Source organism: Cervus canadensis, chromosome 31, assembly GCF_019320065.1.
Source record: "Cervus canadensis isolate Bull #8, Minnesota chromosome 31, ASM1932006v1, whole genome shotgun sequence".
NCBI classification, from domain to species: Eukaryota; Metazoa; Chordata; class Mammalia; order Artiodactyla; family Cervidae; genus Cervus; species Cervus canadensis.
The window spans coordinates 41,354,462-41,376,407 of NC_057416.1; the positions used below are offsets into that span (position 1 = coordinate 41,354,462).

General features: G+C 46.9%; 1 protein-coding gene across 3 annotated transcripts in view; it reads left to right on the forward strand.

Annotated features, from left to right (window-relative positions):
• The window catches only part of ZNF385D (zinc finger protein 385D), a 921,658-nt gene that overhangs the window by 558,213 nt on the left and 341,499 nt on the right, over positions 1 to 21,946 (forward strand). The window contains exon 1 of one of the 3 annotated variants that reach the window (XM_043454131.1): positions 14,016 to 14,165. The exons of 1 other annotated variant lie outside the window; for it this stretch is intronic. In XM_043454131.1, the coding sequence (XP_043310066.1) occupies positions 14,156 to 14,165 (10 nt within the window). In that variant the 5' untranslated portion in view covers positions 14,016 to 14,155. Of the gene's footprint in view, positions 1 to 14,015; positions 14,166 to 14,453; positions 14,948 to 21,946 lie in introns of those variants that run through there. One more of the 3 variants, XM_043454130.1, reaches the window with a different exon arrangement.

The following is a 21,946-nucleotide window of genomic DNA, read 5'->3' on the forward strand; positions in this document are numbered from 1 at the left end:
TATATGTGTGTATGTGTGTGTGCATGTATATATGTGTGTGTGCGCATATATATTATATATTATATATATAGTTGTGTTGTTCATATATATATGTTGTGTTGTTCAGTTGCTAATTCATGCCCCATTCTTTGCAACCCCATGGACTGGAGCATGCCAGGCTCCCCTGTCCTTCACCATCTTCAGGAGCTTGCTCAAATTAATGTCCATCACGTCGGTGATGCCATCCAACCATCTCATCCTCTGCCATCTCCTTCTCCTCCTGCCCTCAATCTTTCCCAGCAACAGAATCTTTTCCAGTAGGTCAGATCTTCCCATCAGGTGGCCAAGTATTGGAGCTTCAGCTTCAAGATCAGTCCTTCCAACAAATATTCAGGGTTGATCTCCTTTAGGATTGACTGGTTTGATCTCCTTGCTGTCCAAGGGACTCTCAAGCATCTTCTGCAGCACTACCGATTTGCAAGCATCGATTCTCCAGCACTTGGCCTTCTTTGTGTGTGTGTGAGTGTGTGCGCGCGTGTAGCTGGCTCACATACATAACATTTAGGAAGTGGCTGCCTTTATTTCTCAGAAATAAATGCAATAACCAGCTTATCTTTTGAAAATATTGCTGTGATTAGAAAGACACTCATTTTTGAAATTTACAGAAGAAACAAAACATTCCCGGCCACTGCGGATATGTACGACTTCATCTCCTCGAGGCCACCATAGTCAGGACGGTCTCCCAATACTCTTCAGTACTTGAGTTCAGTGCTTCAAAAACAAGGCTGCCCATAATGTGAGAGATGTTACTTATAAAATTTGCAGGCCCAAGAGAAGTAAACAATTTAAAAACTCGGGCTTGTGAGCCAGAAATGTAGAAGTATGCTAAAACTGGTGCATGAACATAAACACTCACGACGCTCAAAGTGTCACTGCGCCCATTTTTTCTATGAATTGTACATGCACTATGCATTACATATGTATAATGTATATACACAGTTACCTACATATAATATGTACATGTATAATACTACAGGCTCCCATCTAGCCAACACACTGACTCCATCATTTGAAGGCTAATCTGGGTCAACTGTCAAACAGTCAGCTCTTCAGTTTTCATCCTTGTGTTCAATGCTCAGCTCCCATGACAGCTGAAAAAGCTGTCTTACCCTGAAATTGGTTGAATTAGTGATTCCAGACTAGACAAGGCCAGCCATGCAAAACACCCCTTTTTTCCTTTGTCCTGTCTGCTGTGCTTCCCTGGATGACGTACAGACAGAAACCCTGAGCAAGGAGAAGCGGGCGTATTGTCGGAGATTCAGGGTCTTTCTGCATATGCTTCTCGAAGTCGTGTTAAAAGAGTGCCTTGTTTCCACAGAGCGCGTGGTGGGTGGCTGTTGGCACCTGGAGAGTCAGCAGCCATGGCGCCTCCCTTTCCTGATGAGCCCTCTGTGGGAGGTCCCTGCATCCTTGCGGCAGGTTCCTGACGGCCCCCACGTTGCCGACTCACTCACTCTGGACCACTTTCCGCCTCTCTCAGCCCTGGCCTCATGCTTCATTTTTTTCATTTTTTTTCCCCCAGACTTTTCCCCATGCTGTTAACTATGCCTAGGACACTTGCTCTCTGTTCATATCAAATTTGAAATTATCCACACTCTTTTAGACGCCACATGCTCACGAGTCTTCTCTAACTGCCCTGCATGCCCACTTTCCCTCCCTTTCTGCCCATCAGAGGTTCAGAGGGTATTATTGTTGACAATTTCTTTAGACTTTCCACATATATTTATGCCTCACATTTTTTTTTAAGTAAAATATTTTTGTTGTTGTTTTTACCTCCAGAAAGAGTGATCTGGTTATTTAACTGATGCAATGTTATTTTCAACGATATGTGATGTGTATTTTAGCAACTAAAGGACGTGATAAATTACTCAATTTAAAAGGGTTTCCCCTCAAATTTTTATACTTCAAAATGATGCAAGTTCCTTAAAGCTATTTCTTCATGCTCCAATGAATTAGGGTCTCTCCTCTAGATTTTTTTTTTTAATTGAAGGTGAAGAGACAGCATGCCACTACGTAGAAACCCCTGTGAGACTTTCAATGTCTTTTCAAAGTAATGGCACCTTCTAGAAAAGATAAAATGCTGAGTGATTACCTTTGTTGAAAAGAAGGAGGAGAGCTTCGTGATCGAGCACCTCTTGGCAGGCCTGACAGCTCTGAGCCATCACTGTTACCCAGACAGAGCACGTGGACCAGGGCATTCATTTAAATTCTGGGCTTTCCTTTCTTCACACTGATTCCCAAATCAACAAGTCTCTGGAGAAAAGGTGGGTCTTCTTTCTCAATTATCTGGCAATTTCAAAGACTTCTTGGGGGGTCAGCCTGCTTTCTTCCTTGTGAAATTAGTCTTGTTTGACCTTAGGTACTTGGGACTTAGTTAAACCACCACATGTGTACTGAGTGCCTCCTCGTCGACAGTGTCAGGTGATGGGTTGTCCAGGAAACAGAGACGATGGTCCGCAGGCAGGGCGTTTCTCCAGGAACTCTCTGCATCCGCAATGTGCAAGGGAGAAGAGGAAAGGGACTGGGGAGAAAAGCAAGTCGAGCTGGGATGCAAGTCCAGAGGCAGCGTTGGACCCTCTGGCACTGAAATGGCCAAACGTGACCAGGTTGTTCCAAGTTGGTCTGAGGCGGCCAGACCTTTTATTTCCACCTTGATCACTGATGTGGGCCAACACACAGGGCAGAAAAACCTTAGCAATGCAGGACCTAGCAGCTGAGACAATATCTGAAGCGCCTTCTGTCTGAAGCACTCCTAGCAGCTGAGTAAGAACTCATCGTAGGGAGATCTGGGAGGTGCGTTCACCGGCAGACATTGCAAAAACACCCAGTGATGATAATTAAATAAATGAGACACGTTCATCCTCCCAAGCAAGGTCCCACACTCGGGACAGGGAGGCACAGCCAGGAACTTTATAAAGGGATGAATAATGTTTCTTGAGGCATGAGAAACGTAGTCAGTAATCATGACCTTGGCGATCATCCTGGAGGACGCGCGCCCTCGCTGGTCAGCCCCTGACTCAGGGATGAAGCGGTGCAGTGTTTCTGGATTTCGTGGCTCCTCTGTCCACGGGATTATCCCCGCAGGAACACTGGGGTGGGTTGCCATTTTCTACTTCAGGGGATCTTCCCAACCCAGGGATGGAACTCAAGTCTCTTGCGTATTCTGCATGGGCAGGTGGGTTCTTTAGCACTGCCCCTCCCGGGAAGCCCCCATCGTGAGTTGCACGGAAGATGCTGCTCACAGCAGCAGGTGTGTGAAGGCTTGACCCAGGCTGACGAGTCCACTTCCAAGGTGGCTCACTCCCCGGCCTGGCACGCGGGTGATGGGTGCTGGCTGTGCCCCTCTTCACGGGCTCACAGAGTGTCCCCACGGCATGGCAGCGCCCCTCCCCCAGGGGACGCGGCCCCACAGAGCTGCTTCGCCTGTGCCGACCTCATCCGGCTTCCACGTGGGAAGAAGGGGGCCACGTGACTTGTACTTCTGCATCAGAGCCCCCACAGAGGAAAACCACTGCTGACTTCCTTTTCCAGTATTCCACGTCTAGCCCACAAGACTGAGCTGACATTCGTATGGTCAAAATGTGATGACATTTTACAAAATCATTCCAATTTCTTCTTCTTCTTCTTTTTGGCTATGCCATGAGGCATGTGGGATCTTAGTTCCCCGAGCAGGGATCAAACAAGCCCCTGTCCGCTGCCTTGGGAGTGTGGAGTCTGCCAGTGACGTTCCCTAGTTTCCTTTTAGTAAATTAAACTGTGGTCAGCATGGGGCAATAATGCAAAGCAATGCATCCAAGTAAAATTATACTTAGAATCTATACATTTTAAACTGATCTCTCAAAATTATGACTCAGAGAGAGCGATACTATCATTGAATATCCACTTGCTTCATTCCATCAATTAAGTCCAACTTTCATCCTCTTACCAATGTTCAGTGAAAATGTCTAGATTTCTTCTGCTTTTATATTCTATATTTCATTAGTACAGTTCATGATAATGCATTAAGCATGTCTGTTCATGAAAAGAATAGAAAGAAAAACATGACCTTTTATTTCAAATATATATTCTCTGTACAGACTTTTAATCAGTTTCTCAGCTGGGGACAGAATAGATATTTATGTTTTCTGTGACTTTATGATCTCAAATAGGAAACGTGAGGGTCACTTCCATATTAGAGTAGCAGCAATAATGTCTGTCTGCATAAGAACTCCCTACCACGAAGGTGAGTCTTTGTTTACCTTTTGAAAATGCTTTTCCAAGAGGCTGTGGGTAGCCCTTGCCAATACAGAGCAGGCCAGCTGATCAGATAGCAGCAAAACTAATGAAAAGCATCATGGAAGTGACAGCAAGATTAATTAAGTTCCTCCAGCCGTATTCACGTATGGCTGTGCGGAGTTCCTTTGGGTACTGCCGCAGTTAAATGGTATTCATGGTGACAAATACTGCAGATTTCCAGAACTGACACTTTTGAGTCAAGGGTAAAAATCACATTCGGTCATTTTATCCACCAAAAAAGATCAGAGATGAGCCCTTAGGATTGTTACTACGTTTGAGCCAAGTCAAGATGGAAATTGAGACATGATTAAAAGAACGTTGAAACTGTAATATTTTGTTTTCCATTTACACATTCCCTTTATGTGTTTTAGACATTTTGACAGAGGGAGCCAAACAAATTTCCATCTACAGTATTTGACTGGAGGCACAGAATTAAGCACACTTGGAAACACTTTGAATTACTTTGTGAATTCTTGCAATGTTGGGGCGCACTGCACTGTCTCTCTGCTAGCTCTATATAGTTATTATCACGGTGTATATAAAAATGGAATGCCCGTGACCTAAAGCATCCAAATTTACTCGAGCTGTACTCAATTTATCTTGAAAGATCTTTTTTTTTGGAAAGCAGAAGGCGAAATTCAATATGATGTTGTTTTCTTCTTCCATTTGGTTTGCAAGCACATTTGTTGTGGGGCTGGGTGGGGAAAGGGCTGATCCTTAAATTGTTGCCCAGGAGCCATAAATGAATTTCATTTTAAGAAAAATTGGAAACCTCTGGAGTGTATAAGATCTTTCAACCTGCTATACAAGATGTATTAACTCATGTTAGGGTGTCACCAAACATCTTGGGAGGCACATTATTACATTTCTGTCCTTGGAAGCACTTTGAGTTTCCTTCACATATTCTTTCAGGAAACACTTCTTGCATCATGATTCGAATTAAACTCAAAAGCTTTCCTCTGGGACGTGAGATCACATCCAACAAGGACTCTGTTTCCTTCTTTGGCTTCACTTTGCATGAACACATTTCACGAGGCTTCCTCTTGAACACTTCTTTGTTCTCTGTCTCCCAGACACACCATTCACAGTTCCACTCTCGCATTATATCCTCTGCCAACTGTTTTTGCATTTCATCCATCCCGGCCACTAATAAAGACTGAGTTTAAGTGACTCCTCTTCTCTTCAGCTTTCCAGGTTTGCCTTGAAGCCTCTTTTATCAAAGCCTTACGTGTGTGTCCTAGAGTTTTCTTACTATTTACATAGTATTGCCTTTGTTTTTACTTTTTTTTTGTATGAAAGCATCATCATCTTAAATAAGACACCAAGGGCCTGGAGGAGCAGAGCAGTAGCTTAAAGATTTCAGTTCAGGGTCCTGTTATATAGAATCATCACTTATGTTTTTATCAGAAATGATAATAGTTATAATAATTTAACCTCCTATGAGAAAGGCACCAAACTAGGGGATGTCCATTGATTTTTGGAGAAAATATTTAGATAAATATAAAAAATGTGGATATACATAAACCTTATGGAAAAGTAGATAAAAATATGAACATGTCCCCGGAGGGCTTTAGAAGTGGGGAAAGAGAAAATACAAAGAAAGAGAGATGTGGCAGGGAGCCAGCCTGAGCGCCTTCAGGGAGGGAGCCTGTGATGCTCCTGCTACGAGGGAGTCAGGGCCCTGGATCCCTCGGGGGGATGCGCTGAGAAACGCCACCTGGACGAGCAGCGGGGTTTTGATCACTTCCCCAAGTCCCTCTGCCTAAACTCTGTGTCCCCGACTCTGGGGATCCTGGGCTCCCGATCGGGCTCCTGACCTGCTCCCCCACAGCTCTGGTCCGTCTCTTGCCTCCTGGCTGCCGAGTCTCTGGGTGCTGCCGGCCTTCCCTCTGTCTCTGCCACTCACTCTCCCTTCTGAGGTGGCTTGTGGGGTCGCCTCCTTGTCTGGGTAGTTCTGATACTCACCTCCAGTCTCAGCAAAGGCTGCAGCTTCCCAAGTCAGGGGTGTTAATGGCATGCTCCAGTTACTAACCCAAACTGCCAAATCCTTGGCATGCATTTCTGCTGTATTCTGAGATATGTTAAAATGCTGAGGGAATTAATATTTACCTATTTTTCCATGACTCCCAAATACCTTCATTCTACTTTAGGAATACTGATAACTGGACCAGTTACTGAAATGCGTGCATGCTGCGTGCTTAGTTGCTCGGATGTGTCCGACCCTCTGCGACCCTACGGACTGTAACCCACCAGGCTCCTCTGTCCATGGAATCTCCCAGGCAAGAATACTGGAGTGGGGTCCCATGCCCTCCTCCAGGGACTCCTCCCAACCCAGGGATCGAACCTTCATCTCCTGTGTCTCCTGCATTGCCAGTGGATTCTTTACCTGTTGAGCCATAAATACACTGTAGTAAAGTTACGCAAACAATGTTTGGAAATATCTTAGGGAAACATGAGTCAGAAATAAGCCCAGGGAAGACTTCTTAGAAAACAAAATATCTTAGCTGTCTTGGGTGATGAATGCAACTATCTTGACACTTAAAGGGGAATAGCAAAGGACATTCCTGGTAGAATACAACCATATTCTCAGCTTCCCAGGTGGCGCTAGTGGTGAAGAATCTTCCTGCCAATGCAGGAGACATAGAGCTGCAGTTTCGATCCCTGGGCGGGGAAGACCCCCTGGAGGAGGGCATGGCCCCCCACTCCAGTATTCTCGCCTGGAGAATCCCACGGACAGAGGAGCCTGGGGGGCTACAGTCCACAGGGTCTCAAAGAGGTGGACATGGCTGAAGCGACTTAGCATGCACACGTGTATTCTCAGTAGAATCAGGATGGGGCATCATATGGAAGACTTTTGAGATATTCATTCATTCACATAAGTGATAAATTAATAAAATTAATATTTATTGCGTGCCTCCTATTGTTGAGACCCTTTTGAGGCGCTGGTGCAGCGTGAGCATGGTGGGTGTACCCTGCCCGCATGTCATTCTATCGGAGGTAAAGCGGCAATAAGCTGTAACCCGTGAATGAACGAGATGAAGGACGCTGTGAGTCTTCCCCTTCGCGAGACAAAGGCAGAAGAGGTTCCAAATCCTACCAGATAGACGAGGCTGTGGACATCCCAAGAATGCAAGCCCTGGACACTGCGTTTTCATCAGTTGTACCTCGGCACCTAGAACAGCATTTGGCACATGAGTACCCAGGAACTGTTTTTTTGAATGAGTAAATATGCCTAGGTCATAGCCACCTCCAAGGTTAAGGATTCTAAGAAGGTTCTTAATGCCAGTTAGTAAACCTTATTTTCTTTAAAAAAGCCCTGTTAACTGATCACACATAGAATGGATTTATTAGATGTGTTGGAAGTTAGGAAAATTCAGCTACTTAGAATTTTAGAATATTTTAGTATTTATAGAATTTTAAAATTTAAAGAATTTATTCTTATCACAATATCAATACTTCTTTTACTATAGGGTATTAATTTTCCATAGTAAGGTCCCTAAGCATTTAATTTCAATGGAAGCATCAAGTTGAAATCAAGGAATAAAAATGATTTATGAGTTTATAGTTGTATCTATACAATCTAAAAAAAAATCTGATCACTACACTACATGGATCCATTGAACTAGTCATTTGTTCATAAGTTACTTATTTCTTCATTTTTCAAACTGTTTTGACATTGGGTGGTGGTATGCTAGACAGAGGCAAACTCAAGCTTAAAATAAATAGCCTTCCATCAAATGTCATTTATATGTCAACAAATATCCATTCAACAGATTATTGTGCTTTCAAGAAATATTCCATCATCTGATATCCACACATAGGCCTCTTGCATGTATAATTCTCCAGGGTTCATTGTTGACCCTATTCTGCTTTTCCATCTATATTCCCTTGAAGGTTTCACCTGGGCTCATGGATTAATCACTATTTATAAGATTATGACTTTTTAATTGGAAAATACAACTTTATATTTTTATTGCTTTTATCTCCTCTCTTTTTTAAAAAAATTGAAGTATAGTTGATTTACAATGTGTTAGTTTCAGGTGCATAGCAAAATGATTCAGTTATACATACATATATACATAGCTGAATCATATATGCATGATTATTTATATATATATATATATATATATATATATATTCATTTTCAGATTCTTTCCTGTTACAGGTTATCACAAAGTATTGATTATAGTTCCCTGTGCTATACAGTAGATCTTTGTTGGTTCTCTATTTTATATATAGTAGTGTGTATATATTAATCCCATACTCCTAACTTGGAAACCAGAGGTTTTTGTTTCTATGTTTGTGAGTCTATTTCTGTTTTGTAAATGAGTTCATTATAAATGTTGAAAAGCGTGTGGAGAAGAAGGCACCGTCCTACACTGCTGGTGGGAATGTGAAGGGGTGAGCCACTATGGAGGTCCCTTCAAAAGCTAAAATAGAGCTACCATATGGTCCGGCAGTCCCACTCCTGGGCACACGTCCAGAGAAAATCATAATCTGAAAAGACACACGCCCCCCGGTGTTCACCTCAGCACCACGTGCAGTAGCCGGGCCACGGAAGCAACCTCGGTGTCTGCGGACGGGAGTGGGCGGGGATGCGGTGTACATGCCTGACGGAACATTACCCATTAAAACAAGTGAAGCAACACCGTCTCTAGCAGGATGAATGGACCTAGGGGTTATCACACTAAATGAAGGAATCCAGACAGAAAAAGACAAAGATCACATGACATCACTCATACGTGGAATGTAAACAAATGATACAAATGACAAATTTAAATTTAAATATGAATCGCCCCTGAACTCCAGAGTCACATAAGCCAAACTCCCAGGGAGGGAACATTTTCACTTGAATACATAAGAGGACTCAAATTAAATATGCCCCACATTGCCTACCTTCTAACCCCACCCAGACGTGTTTCTCCAGTCTTCTTATCAGTTAGTGGAAATTTTATCTTCCAATTGCTCAGTCCCCAAACGTCAAATAATCTATTGCTGCTTCTTTTTTTTATTTTCCATCACTTTCCCAACTCATCAAGAAATCCTATTGACCCACGTTGTCATACGTATAGACTCGAATCACTTTTTACCATCTCCGCTGCTTCTTCCAGTCCAGATCACCATTTCTTTCTATATTATTACAAAGTCTTCCTACATTTCCCTCTGCTCCCTTTTATCTATTCTCTATACTGAGAGAATAGCTATACAGGTATAGCTCTCTATACAGGTAGCTATAGTGAACCTGTTAAAACATGTCAAATTATGTTGCTCCAAAGGCATTCTACGTAAGTCAGAATAAGTCTAAATCCCTATGATACGGCCTACCAGTGTTTTGCTGAATTGGGTTCCATGTGACCTGTTTGACTTCAGTTATTAGCATCCTCCTTATACCTCCTTCTGCACGAGCAGGTCTTTCTGCTCTTTCTTGCAGCCCCCAGGCATGTGCCCATGGCCCTGTGTACTTTCTTCAATGTTCTTTATCTATCGTCTAGTGAAACCTACGGCATGAAGCAGACCTTCAAAAGATAATGACTTTATTCAGTAAATACAGAATGAATGCACAGATAAATAATCAATTCATTCATTAAATGCTGATCTGTACTAGGTCTTGGAGATTAAAATAAAGAAGATCACCCCCTTTCACTTAGGAGATGGAGAAGGGGAAATTCCCACACTGTTTTAGTGCTAATGCAGGAATTAGATAATAGGCTGAATGAAGAAGTATTAGCACCTCATTCAGTCTTGAGGTTATGAAAGGCTCTCAGCAGAAATAGTCGTTACCCAGAGACACATAGGTTGAATAAGAGCTGTCAGGGAAAGAGGAGGAAAGAGGAATAAAGTCTTCAGAAGACCTCTAGATGGGGTGGGCGGGAGCGAAACCTGTGGAGGGGAAAGCGTTCATGAGGGAGGCATTACCGGGGCTAGTTGTGAGAGGGCCTAGTGCCTGGGGAGGTGAAATAGACGGTGAGCAGTCTGGACCAGGGGGTGACTTGATCACGTTCATTTAGAAAGACACTAATGGATCTATTATGGAGAATGGGTTGGACACGGGCAAGCCTGAAATAGGGAACGCTGGATAAAAGTTTCTTGCTGGGATACAAATAAGAGATGAAAGTGGACAAAATGAAGGCTCCGGGGAAGGCAGTGGAAGACTCGGCCAGCCGTGCAGAGCCAGCGCTGCGTGGCTGCGCGCTCAGCTGTGAGAACCTGACAAGCTCCAGACTGGGGTCTGCAGGACCACCTGGCGTCTGCGCCGCTGGAATTTAAGAACAGCTGCTGCTAAGTATGGGCGCATAGGTGCTCCGCGCCTCAGCCGTGTCCGACTCTGCAGCCCCACGGACTGTAGCCCGCCAGGCTCCTCTGTCCATCGGATTCTCCAGGCAGGAACACTGGAGTGGGTGGCCATGCCCTCCCCCGGGGGATCCTCCCCACCCAGGGTTCGGATCCGCGTCTCCTGTGTCTCCAGCACAGCAGGCGGATTCTTTACCACGAGCCACCGGGAAGCCCTGATGCTAGGCGTGGACACACTCGGTTTGTGTAGATGCTTCGCACCAAACGCCATCTGTCTCAGAGAAATGACTGTAGGCACACGGAAAAGTACGATGTTTTACACACGATACGGGTGCACTCAGGTGTGTGCATTCCTTCATTCCCGGATGTTTCCCGAGAAGCAACAAGCGGGCGCACCCTTGGAAGGACGGTGGAGACAGCAGTGAACAGCGACCAAACGCCCTCCTTTAGATCACTTTCCAGTGAAGAGAGATCAAAATAAACAGATGCCGCAGTACTGGCCGGATGGTGAGAAGTGCTTCGGAGACTCAGAGCGGAGCAAGGTGGGGAAGAAGAGCCGGGATGGCCGGAGGCTGTCTGAAGGGACAAAGAGAGAGCAGGGAGACCGCACACAAACCTGGGATAAGACTTGGAGGAGACGGGCGGGCCGGGCGGGCAGCTCTCTGTACATCTGAGCAGAGAGAAAATCCACGTCTTCCCAGGTCTGCACTCCCGGTGTGCGCCCCGTCTCAGGGCGTCTTTGGTCTTACCGGCAGCGTATTTCTACCTGGCGAGCAGCGACCTAGCTCCTGCTAGGAACCTCTTGGCTCCTCAGAAGCTCCGAGAGACGAGAAGGCCGCGGCTGTGAGGGCGGACTCCCTGGGAGCCGCGGGCCGGCTCCCTGTCGGCTGGGAGGCTCACGACCCCACATCCAGCCAGCCTCAGCTGGGCCTTTATTTAGATGTCATTTTGTTTCCAAATAAAAACAGTTGCATTTTTTCTCTATAATCTATACACACAAAGTCACTTTAAAAGAAACGCTATTAAGTGTACAATGAAAATAAAAATCACTTGTTTTCCATCTAGAAATAAGCCACTCTGAGGTCTTGACATTCCAGATAGCCCTGAAATGCAGGTGGGTGGGGTGTGCATGTTTAAATAAAGCACGCACCTCCTGTTTTTGGTTTGAACAGAATTCCACGGTATGAATGTAGCATTCAGTTGCTCCCGGATGCCATACTCCTTCGGAGGCTACACGCGGCTCTCTCTGACCCTCCAGAGGCTGGAATGTTCTCGTACCAAATACTCGCTGCCTCTCTCTTCACAGCACGACGACAGATGCACACACTTCTGAAACAGGCAGCGACGTAATGTGATTGGAGAAGGCGTTTACATGGGTCACTGTAAATGGGAAATTTAGAGCTTATATATTTGAATAAAGCGCTCTGCTAGGGGCTGGAACATAAATTCAGCACACAAATAGCAAGACAACTGTTCTGGGCAGACATTTACTGATGTCACTGAAAAAGTTGCCTAGATGTCTCTGAGTCTCAGGTAATCGTGATTATAACAGACATCTTTTGAGATCTCAGCTTGTTAGTAAGAAAGATGACATAAGTGAAAAGACCTTGTGACTGCAGAAGGCCATGCAAATTCAGGAGTGTTGTTAATGATTTAAAACAGCGCTTTGCTGTCTTAAATCTCCTGCTTTAGAGGCAACTCGCAACTCACACCTTCTACCTACAGAAAGTCAAAAGGACCAGGAACGCGAACGTTACCCCTGGGCGCCCCCTAGCGCGCGTGGGCCGTCAGGACAGCCGCCGAGCTTCATGAAGAAGCTCGACCACAGATCGTTCTCCTGCCTCAGGGAAAGGCCATTAATTGTACTTTTGGATGCCTTCCATCTGTCCAAAAGGAAAAACACTTATGTTTTCTTCAGGAATTTCTTGTAACATTCTTTTTAGTTTTAAATTAAAAATAGGAGAAAGAAAAGTAAATATTCTTTACTATTGACATTTTCTTCTTCCAAATTGCTTTAAATGAAGAATACTTCTGAAAGAGCACCAGATTTGTGCTGAGACTCACTCTAAAGTCTCTGATTTATGTATCATAACCTATTTGCATTCACCAAATCCATTGTCAGATTGCAGAGCAAGCTATTAGGAGCTTCAGCCCCCGCCTAATTCCAAGATGCATTAAATCCACCGACCATACAGAACTATGCAAGGAAAGACCGTGGAGAATTTCAATATCACAGTGTAGAAACATCCGCTCCCGTGGCTTATCTAAACGCCTGTAAAACATGGCAAGTGCCCCAGGCTACCGCCCTTCTTTCTTTATCTTCAGTTTTTTTTTCCCCTTTCTCTTTGCGTTTTCTTTTTTACATTCGTTTCCATTATGGCTTATCAATAATATCTTCGATTCTTAGCTTAATGGATTTTTGTGAAAATGATTACGTTTAAATGGTCCAGTAGGTAAGCTGGGTCTCAAAGAGATGAGTGCTTATGAAACTAAACTCGTTCTACGGGTTTATTTTCTATGCAGAGCGTTTGAGTATTAATCAGTACACTGTTCAGGGATTTCTTTCAAACATCTTTTTTTTTTTTTTTAATGTAAGATAAGGACTGCAATTCATTAGACCATTGGAGGAGCCAGAGGCTTTGCTAAGCTTTGCCTCTCTTGACTGTTCCTCTCAGATTTAAGGGGAGAGTGTGTGTGTGCGTGTGTTACACTGGTGACCCGAGTTAAATTATGCCACAACCTTCGTTATTTTTCAGGCTGAAATGTCTGTCCCCTTTAGGGGTGAAGGGCCATTTCAGGCTCAGCGCCCTTCTGGTACCTGCTCAGGGAGACACAGCAAATGTGATCTGAACGTGCCGGGTGACTTTATCACCAGTGATTTTGCTGTACCTTTCTCTATCAACCCAGCTCAGCAAATACTCGAGAAATAAAGGTAACTCCTCTCCCGCTGCTGGGGTCTGTGACCTGATCACCGCTCCGTGGAGACCTCTATTACCCTAGCCGTGGCCCCCGGAGTCTTTAGGGTGAACGTCACCGCCCACCGCCAACCCTGAAGCCCCCGCCGCCGGGGTGCAGGCGCGGGGCACGGTCCTCCCCCGCGCGTTCAGCTCCGGAGGGGCGGCTGGCTGCGGCGAGGACGCTGCCTTTCGCGCGGGAGGGCGGGGCGCGCGGGGGTTGAATTTCGCGAGAGGGGCCGACCTCGCCCCCCGGACCCCCGGCTCCGGTGGGGGTCCCCCGCGCGCGCCTCCGCGGACGCGGGGCCCGTCCTCGCGCTCAGCCAGCCCCCCGCGCGCCCCCGGGGCTGCAGGCCGGTCCGGGCGGCGCGGGCGCGGGCCGGGGGCGGGGTGGGGGCGGCCGCCCGCCGCGCTCCGGGCCCTGATGTCACAGGCGCGGCGGGGACACCGCGAGGCGGAGCCGGCGGGCGGCGGGGATGGGCGGCGCGGGCGCTCGCTCCGGCCGCCGGGGACCGCGGGCCGCGGGGGAGGCGGCGGCCTGAGCGCCCAGGCCCCGCGCGCCGCCGGGGCTCCGGCCGGGCGCCGGGAGACGCAGCATGTATCTCGGTGAGTGCGCGCTCCCATGGCGCCCTTCTGGGGGGGCCCGGCGCGGGAAGCCCCGGGATCCGTGCCGGTGACCCCCGCCCCCCGCCGCCGGCGGGCACCGGGGAACCCGCGCGGCCCCCGAGCGCCTTTCTGCCGCGCCCGGGGCCGGGCGCAAGGCGTGGGGGAGTCGAAGTTGGACGAGAGGAGAGCCGGGCGTGGGGGGCCCCAACTTCACCCGCCGCGTGTGCGCGGGGCGGACACCTCAGAGGGGAGGGCGGGGGGCGGCGTGGGAAAGTCCGGGGCGAACTTGCTGGGGTGCCAGGCGAAGTTGGTCCTGCAGATGCTCTGGGAGCCGGCCGTGCCCGCGGCTCAGAGGCGTGTCGGCGTGCCCCCGGTTCCGAGGAGGACGGGAGGACAGCCCTGGGTGCGCGCTGCCCGAGCCGCTCAGAACAGCCTTTCTCCCCATTCCCGGTTTTCCATCGAGCTCCGGCGCCTGGCACGGAATGCACAGTCTTTTAAACCTCTGGAGGGCTCGGAGCCGTTAAATGTGTGTGCAGTTGAGTTGCGTGCCGCGCTGGAAACCTCCCGTAGGTCTCCCCGGAGCCGCCTGCCTTTCGGGAGAGCATGTTCAGGCTGACTTAGAGCTCGGCTCGCCGGGGAGCGATGTCAGTGGGCTGGGAGCCCAGCTTTTGCACCGGAACGCGGCGCCTGACGGCCGGGGGGACGGCGGAGCCCTGCCCTGAACTGCAAGCCCAGGGTTAGACGGACACCCAGTCCTCCTCCAGGAGCTATGCTTTCCTTCTGTAAGTGCCATCCCGCGTCAGCACCGAAGGGCATCTATGCGATATTAACAGATCTGTGAGAGCCGCTAAGAGGCCGGGAGGGAGTATTCCGAGGCGCTGATGCTCCGGGTGATTGGTTGACTTGCTTGAAATAATAAAGCTAGGGTCATTTTTCAGTTAAAGAGGTATTTGGATTAACTTGCGTTGGGGCAGTGTTAGTTTCTTGGGTGTTTATTTTCGGGGTGTACTTATATTGTTTGCTTGAGCCTTTGAAACATTTGTGAAAGTATGCAAAAGCTGACCGCTCATTTAATTGTCTTGATCACAGTTTTGATTTCCCTATAATTTGTGTCATATTAGAAAAGACGGCTTAAAAATAACTAACGATGATTTGAAGGAAAGGCTCATTGCATAGCCAGATTTAAGCAGAATCCAGTGTTAATGCTCCAGGCTATGATATTGATGGAGGTGGTAAGCGTCTTTATTGGCAGTTCATAAAATAGCAAGTGTTTACCGTGAATATGTTTTTAATACCTGCAAAAGCTTGTAAAGACAACCTGCCTTTTGAATAAAATAACATTTTATCACTGGTAATGGTATTTGAGGGATGGAAAGGGAGATTATAATGTTAAAGTTTTCAGTGTCTTGCAGTAATGCCTGAGGTGATGGTGGTAAGGATGTAGCGTTAACCGGAGCAGTAGTGTGGTCTTAAAGTCGTGGTCCAAAGGCCATCTGTGCTGTATTGGATTTTCCTGTGTCTCTTGGAGAAGTATTCACTGGGCTAGCACATATTGTTAACTGCATGATCATCCAGCCGTCTTGTAAAGCAGGGTGATTCACAGGGCAATTAGTTTCACTGTGCAATGCAAGTTTTTAATAGCTCACCCTGAAATGTGATGTCCTGCTTGAGATGAAATTGTATTCTTTTAAAGGAGAGGCTAAGGTTGTTCTCTGTGTCATGAGCACGGTTCGGGCTTACCACAATCCCGGCAGGAGATATGCTTTCTCTATTCTCAGAGAAAATCCTATGTATTTAGGAATGCTGTTTCTTTCAGGTTCTGCTGTGCACCCCCTCTCTCAGGCTGTTTGACATCCGGAACTTGGGGAGCACAGCTGTCTGTCATGACGTGTGTGGCCCATTATCTCGGGCCAGAATTGACATGCAAGCCAGGCGTGTTAAGATGCAATAGCATTTTAACGGTGCACCCCCCTGAGAGTATGAATGTGTGCATGCCGGCGCACACGTGCGTTTATGTGTGTGCAGCTACTTCAGGGCATTTTTTCCAAAACAGCGCTTTCACTCTGCCGTTTGGCTGCCCGTGACCGTCTTCTTCACATTTCAGCTGTCAAGTGTTTCTCAAGCCGGGGAGGACAGGGACAAGGGAGAACAGGGCTGCGTTCTCGGGCCTTCCTGGTGATCTGTGGGAGTGGGGTCGCGGCGTCAGAAGTCTCCTCTTATGTCCCCAGCAGGGAGTGACCGAGAGCAGGGTGATGCTGAAACACCCAGGGAACTGATATGCAGGCAGGATATTTACTTCCCATGCAAACCATCTGATTCGTCAGTGGTGCTCCCCTGCCGCTGCCTTTCAGATATGACCGAGGACCCATCGCCTGGACGCACTGGCCCGCCCTCTGCCCCTCTGGAGACCCCCTTACCCTTAGGGGCGGGACGCCCAGACCCTGTCTTTCTCAGTCGGTCAGCTACGTGTGTGCATGTTGGTGGAATACGTACTATTCCCAGTTCTCCACAACAGCTCATGTTTTGCGTGTGTCTCAGACTCACGAGACTAATGGAGTCTTTTAATGACTTAAGCCTCACTCTTATCTCCTACTGAAATTTTAGTGCTGTGTTTTCAATAATTGCGTGTTTGCACTTACCACGCTGTGATTTAAGAGTTTGCTGTCGGTCGCCGTGGATACTTTTGTTCCTTATTCTATCGATCTTGCATTCATTACTTGGAGTTAAAAATCAAGTTCACCCACAAGAAAGGAGGGAGGAGAAATCCCAGTGAGTAGGCGGGTTGGGATTTACTGTAAAAGCAGGAGAAAAATCAGGAAGACTTCTGAAGTTACCCTCCTCACCCCCGGGAGTATTTGACATACTTAAAAGTGACGTGCGCCAAGGATGAAGAGCCACTGATATCTGATCCGGAAATAGGGAATTCTCTGGTGGTCCAGTGGTCAGGCACTTTGCCTGCCGAGGACACGGGTTCGATCCCCGGTCAGGGAACTAAGATCCCACGAGCTGTGTGGACAGATGACAAATGTTAGAACTGCGATCCTCAGTTTGCAAATGAGACCTCGCGACAGTGAATTAATTTAAAATAATAATAATAATAATAACGGATCCAGAAGTAAGAGCCAGCAGCTGAGAGGCTCCCCCAGAGGAGGGCAGAGTTCAGGGCTTTGTGGGTTCCGCAGGCCTGCCCTGTGCCAGCAGGTCACGGTGAGGTCTGGGCGGCGCATCTGCAGGAGGCCGAGGCCTTCCTGCCTGAGGCTCCCGGTCTGACTCATCATTGCTGCTTTCCATCTGCCCTGCGCCCTTCTCCTCGGCTGCAGCGATGCGCGGCCTCCCGGCCCTGCCAGCCTCACAAGTGGTCCCCAATTGGCCAGAGAGCTGTCGTGTCCCAAGGCTTTGCCATCCGCATAGAAAGCGGGAGACTTCTGACATCGAGGAGACTCCGTGTGGCTGGAGGCCAACCAGACGGAGACCCGGGGGAGGTCACCGCCAGGCAGGACCCGGGGCTTGCTCCCTGAGGCCCCTGCTGTGAGAAACAGAAAGGATGCGCCTTCCACAAGTGAGCAGAACTCAGGCAAACAGTGGAGCTCCCTCTGGATGCTGGTACTGATGACACAGCCATTAAGCCCAGAGAAAAAGGGCGGGCAAAATTTAGAAAGTGCCAACCAGCCATTCAAGTTCAGCAGAGGTGTTAACTGTGGATCAGCTGTCTCCCTTTAAATGCCCTAGAAAAACCAGAAAAAGACCTGCATGGTGTGCCTATCACTGATGGAGGAAGCTTTTGATATAACAGCTAGGAAAAAAAAATCTCCAGGAAAATTCTAGACCAGCAGCCTGTTCCCCTGCCTATGATAGACATGTTTGTACACTGTCATAGGAAGGACTCCGTGTTTCCCCTGGGATGTTTAAAACATTCTCTAGTCAGCATTTATACTTTTGGTTGCAGTTGGGCCATCAAGTTTCACCTCCAAAGCCGTATGTTAGAAAAACAGTTAAGCGGCAAGGTTAGGAGGAAGGGAATGAGCAGAAAACATCAGGCAGCGGAGAAAAGCATTCTTCTTTTGGCGTACGTTTTCAGTGGAAACATTTAACTCATCCTAATTAGTCTGCACTGGGTGACCTGTTATGGGGATTAGGTCCACCTGAGTCGCTCAAACACACACTGGATAGGTTTCTATTTTCCTAGGCTTCCAGGGGAGAGGATAATTCAGGAGGGAATTCGTGAGTCCAGGTTACCCTTTTTAAAGTTTGAAGTCATTACCACTGTGTGTTATTACAAATGCGTCTAAATGACACGCAGTCAGTTGCTGCATAACGGGGGGAGAGCCTGGCAGGTGAGGAGTGACTCGCCTGAGAGCTGAGTGACTTCTCTCCCAGAGTCTGTGACTTTCTCATTTCCAGGAGCCAAATTTCAAGTATGATCAGCATGTCAGTAACATGGATTCTTTATGAGGACCCTTACATTTCGAGCTAAGGTTTTCTCTGTTTTTTAGGACCTTCTTAGTGGCTGTAATTATATGGAGATGAGATGGGTTTATTTAAGGGATGTGTTCCAAATTCATGAGATAATGACGACTCGCAAAGTCACCCTTTTGTGGGTGGCATGACTGTTCCAAGAAACAAATGAAAAATTTAAATTAGCGGTTTCTGACTTCCATTGCAGAGTATTTGGTCACAGCTGCTTTTGACTGAAACCTCCCATGATACCACCAGAAGAGTTGGCTAGTGTGTTTGTGTGGGGGGGTGGTGGTGAGTGTGGATGTGTGCGTGTGGGGGTGTGTGTGACTGTGTGTGTGTTTATGTGTGTGTATGCGGGGTGTGTGTGTGTAACACTGGATCATCGAATAGTGCCTTGTTATATAAACACCCCGACATTTATTTCTCAGTCACATCTCTTGTGGATTCCTAAATCTTTTCACATCCTTTGCAATGCAAAACTTTAAGAATTGATTTAATAAGATGGATATGAAACTATATTTTGAGAACAGCTGGCTTTCAAGTTTATCAACCATTATATAGCTTAGAGGTTTTTAAAGTCAAGTCATAAGGATAATTTTTGCGGCCTCTCCTGCTTGAGAGAGAGTGATGGTTGTATAAGCAGAAAACTATTTCGACTTTGACCTTGAGAAGGAGCTGTTTCGATTTGTGCGACACTATGAGAAACATGTTGAAAAACAACGAAGGTCACGGTCACTGCCCTTTCTCTGAGTGCGTCTCTCTTTAAAGAAGTCATTACATATCATTTCCCACAAAGATTAGTTTTGCAACAGAATTTCACACATGATTGGTGGCATTAAGAGAAAATACAGCATAAGAGGTGACTGGAAATATCAAAGCTTAAAGTGGTTGAGATCATGTTTGAACCAAATTGCTAGGGTTGAAAATAGGAAGACGCGTTGCTCTGTCGCAGCATCAAAGTCCTTATAAAGCAGCTGGAGGTCGGCCTGCTTTGAATGTGAACCCCAGGCTTGCACAGCCTTTAAAACTGAAGGCTTTTCCGTGAAACCCTCTGGATTCTGACACCTGGAATGCACATGAACCTGCATCAGAGTGCTGAATGGCAGGCACTGAGCCTCTTCTTTTTCACTTTTAAGTTTCTCTTTCTGTTCTGCCCACTTGCAATAATCCCATTTCTGTAAGTTGGGAGGAAGGAGGAAAGTTACCTGGCCAAGGTCACAGAGGAACCTGCAGCAGCAGTCTGGGCTCCAGCGATGCCGTCCACCCCGAGCACCAGGGTGCCGGAGGGAGGTGCAGACCGCGGCCAGGGTCAGGCCTTGGGATTGCAAGATGGACCGGGCGCTGGAGATCAGAGAGGGAGGGAGTCTTCAGCGGATCCAGAAGGCTGATGTTCCCTAGCAGAGCTGGTGTCTGTGTGTTGACAAGAGAAACGCACCCCTTTGCTTCTGAAATGGTAGCTGCTTTTCTTCAATATGTCAAAGCCAGGACTCGTCCTTAGAAATTAGATCTTTAAATAAAGGTGTGGAATTCCACAGCCTCTTTTCTTTTTGCTTGCTTCTTTCTTCATGGGACTCTGCAGTGTAAAAAGGAGAGGGACAGAGCTTCAGAAGATTGAGGCTAATGTTCGAATGTGTTGGAAGAATGTGTGGAACCTTCAGATGAGATGATAGAATTGTTTCATCGTCAGTCTGCCGGGTCACAACGTCAGTTCTCAGCCACACCTGTCTCCTAGGTGCTTCCCCAGATGTTGGCATCCTCTGGCCTTTGGGCTGGGATAGGCAAGGAACCTCCTTATGCATAGGTAACCAGAAGTGCCCGGGGGGGCCACCAGTTTTTGAAAATTGCCATTTGTTAAGGCTGGGCAAAATGGAGATAATCTGCCTGCTGTTTGCAAGGCTTTCATAAAATTGTTCTTCACACTTAAAACCTTTTACTTACTCGTGCTTATGCTGATGAAGGAACCCACTTGTGGCAGATTGCTCTGAGGATAAAAACACAAGAGTGAATGTAAACGTGCTTTAATAAACAGGATCCTTGTAGAGAAATTTGTATTTTTTAAAATGCATCTACATTATGCTTTTTTATCCTCAAAATGACCCATTGCAGGAGGTAGACAAAATATAATTATTCCTATTTTTAGATGAGGAATCTGAGCCTCAGATGGCTGAAACAGCTTTCTCAAGGTCACACGTGTCAAGGCCAAGACTCCGATTCAGTTGTTTGGAGCTGATTTCAATGTCCTTTTCTCTTTACAGCAGAGCATGGAGTGGTATTTTTATGAATGGAAGACTATTTATAATAATAATGCTAGGGTGAGGGTTCCAGCTAATTGCTAAAGATATGAATACAAATGATTGAGGTCTAAGATATATTTGTGTTTTGACTTTGTGGAATCACAAAAACAGAAATCTGAATTTAATTCACACTTTTATTTATTCTGCCTTTTTTTTTTCCACATTGAATAATCAGAAGAAATCAGTTGAGAGGCATGAATCGACTTCTGGCCCAGACTTCCCACTGCTACAGTGTTTCCAAAGTATTGTTGGATATTGAGGATTGCATTAATTATGTGTTACACATACCTGCTGTTTCACGATTTAACTCAATGCTTGCAGAAATGATGCAAGTCATTTGTGCTACACACTTTCATATCTACAACATTATCTCCAGTGTTTGTTCAAGATAGAGTCCCAGCCTGGTCATTTTCCACAACTGATAAAGAAGCAAAAATGACCCATGTTAGAATTTCAGCTGTTCCACTTACTGGCTCTGTATTCCTGGGCAAGTCACCTCACATTTTGGTATCCAGTTTGTTACTTTGTCTGTGTGTGTGTGTGTGTGAACAAATGGAGAATAATGCTAATATGCTTCCTACAGTTCTATTTTGAGGACTAAAATATATAGGCATATAAAAGTGCCAAGCCCCAGGAAGTCCGCGGTGATCCCTTGTCAGTAAAATTTGACTCTTTCTTGCTTTTTCCCTCTATGTCCAACCCACTATACAAATGTATAAACCTTGAATAAACTGATGAAATCTTTTAAGGTCAAACCAGAAAACAGGAACCGAGCCAGCTAGTGCACCAAGAAGGACTTTAGTGCCTATTGTTTGTTCTGTGGGTGAAGAAGCTGAGAAGCCTGTCCAGGAGGCAGGAGGCACCCAGGGCTTAGCGGCAGTGGGAAATGGGGGCGCTGGGAGATGGAGAGAGGGGAGAGGGGGCCTGGAGGCCAGGACCCTGGGCTCCTGCTCGGAGCTAGAATCCTGGCAGGCTGAAGGGAGACCCTGGAGATGGGGGATGGGGGTGGGGGTGGGGGTTCAGCCTCCT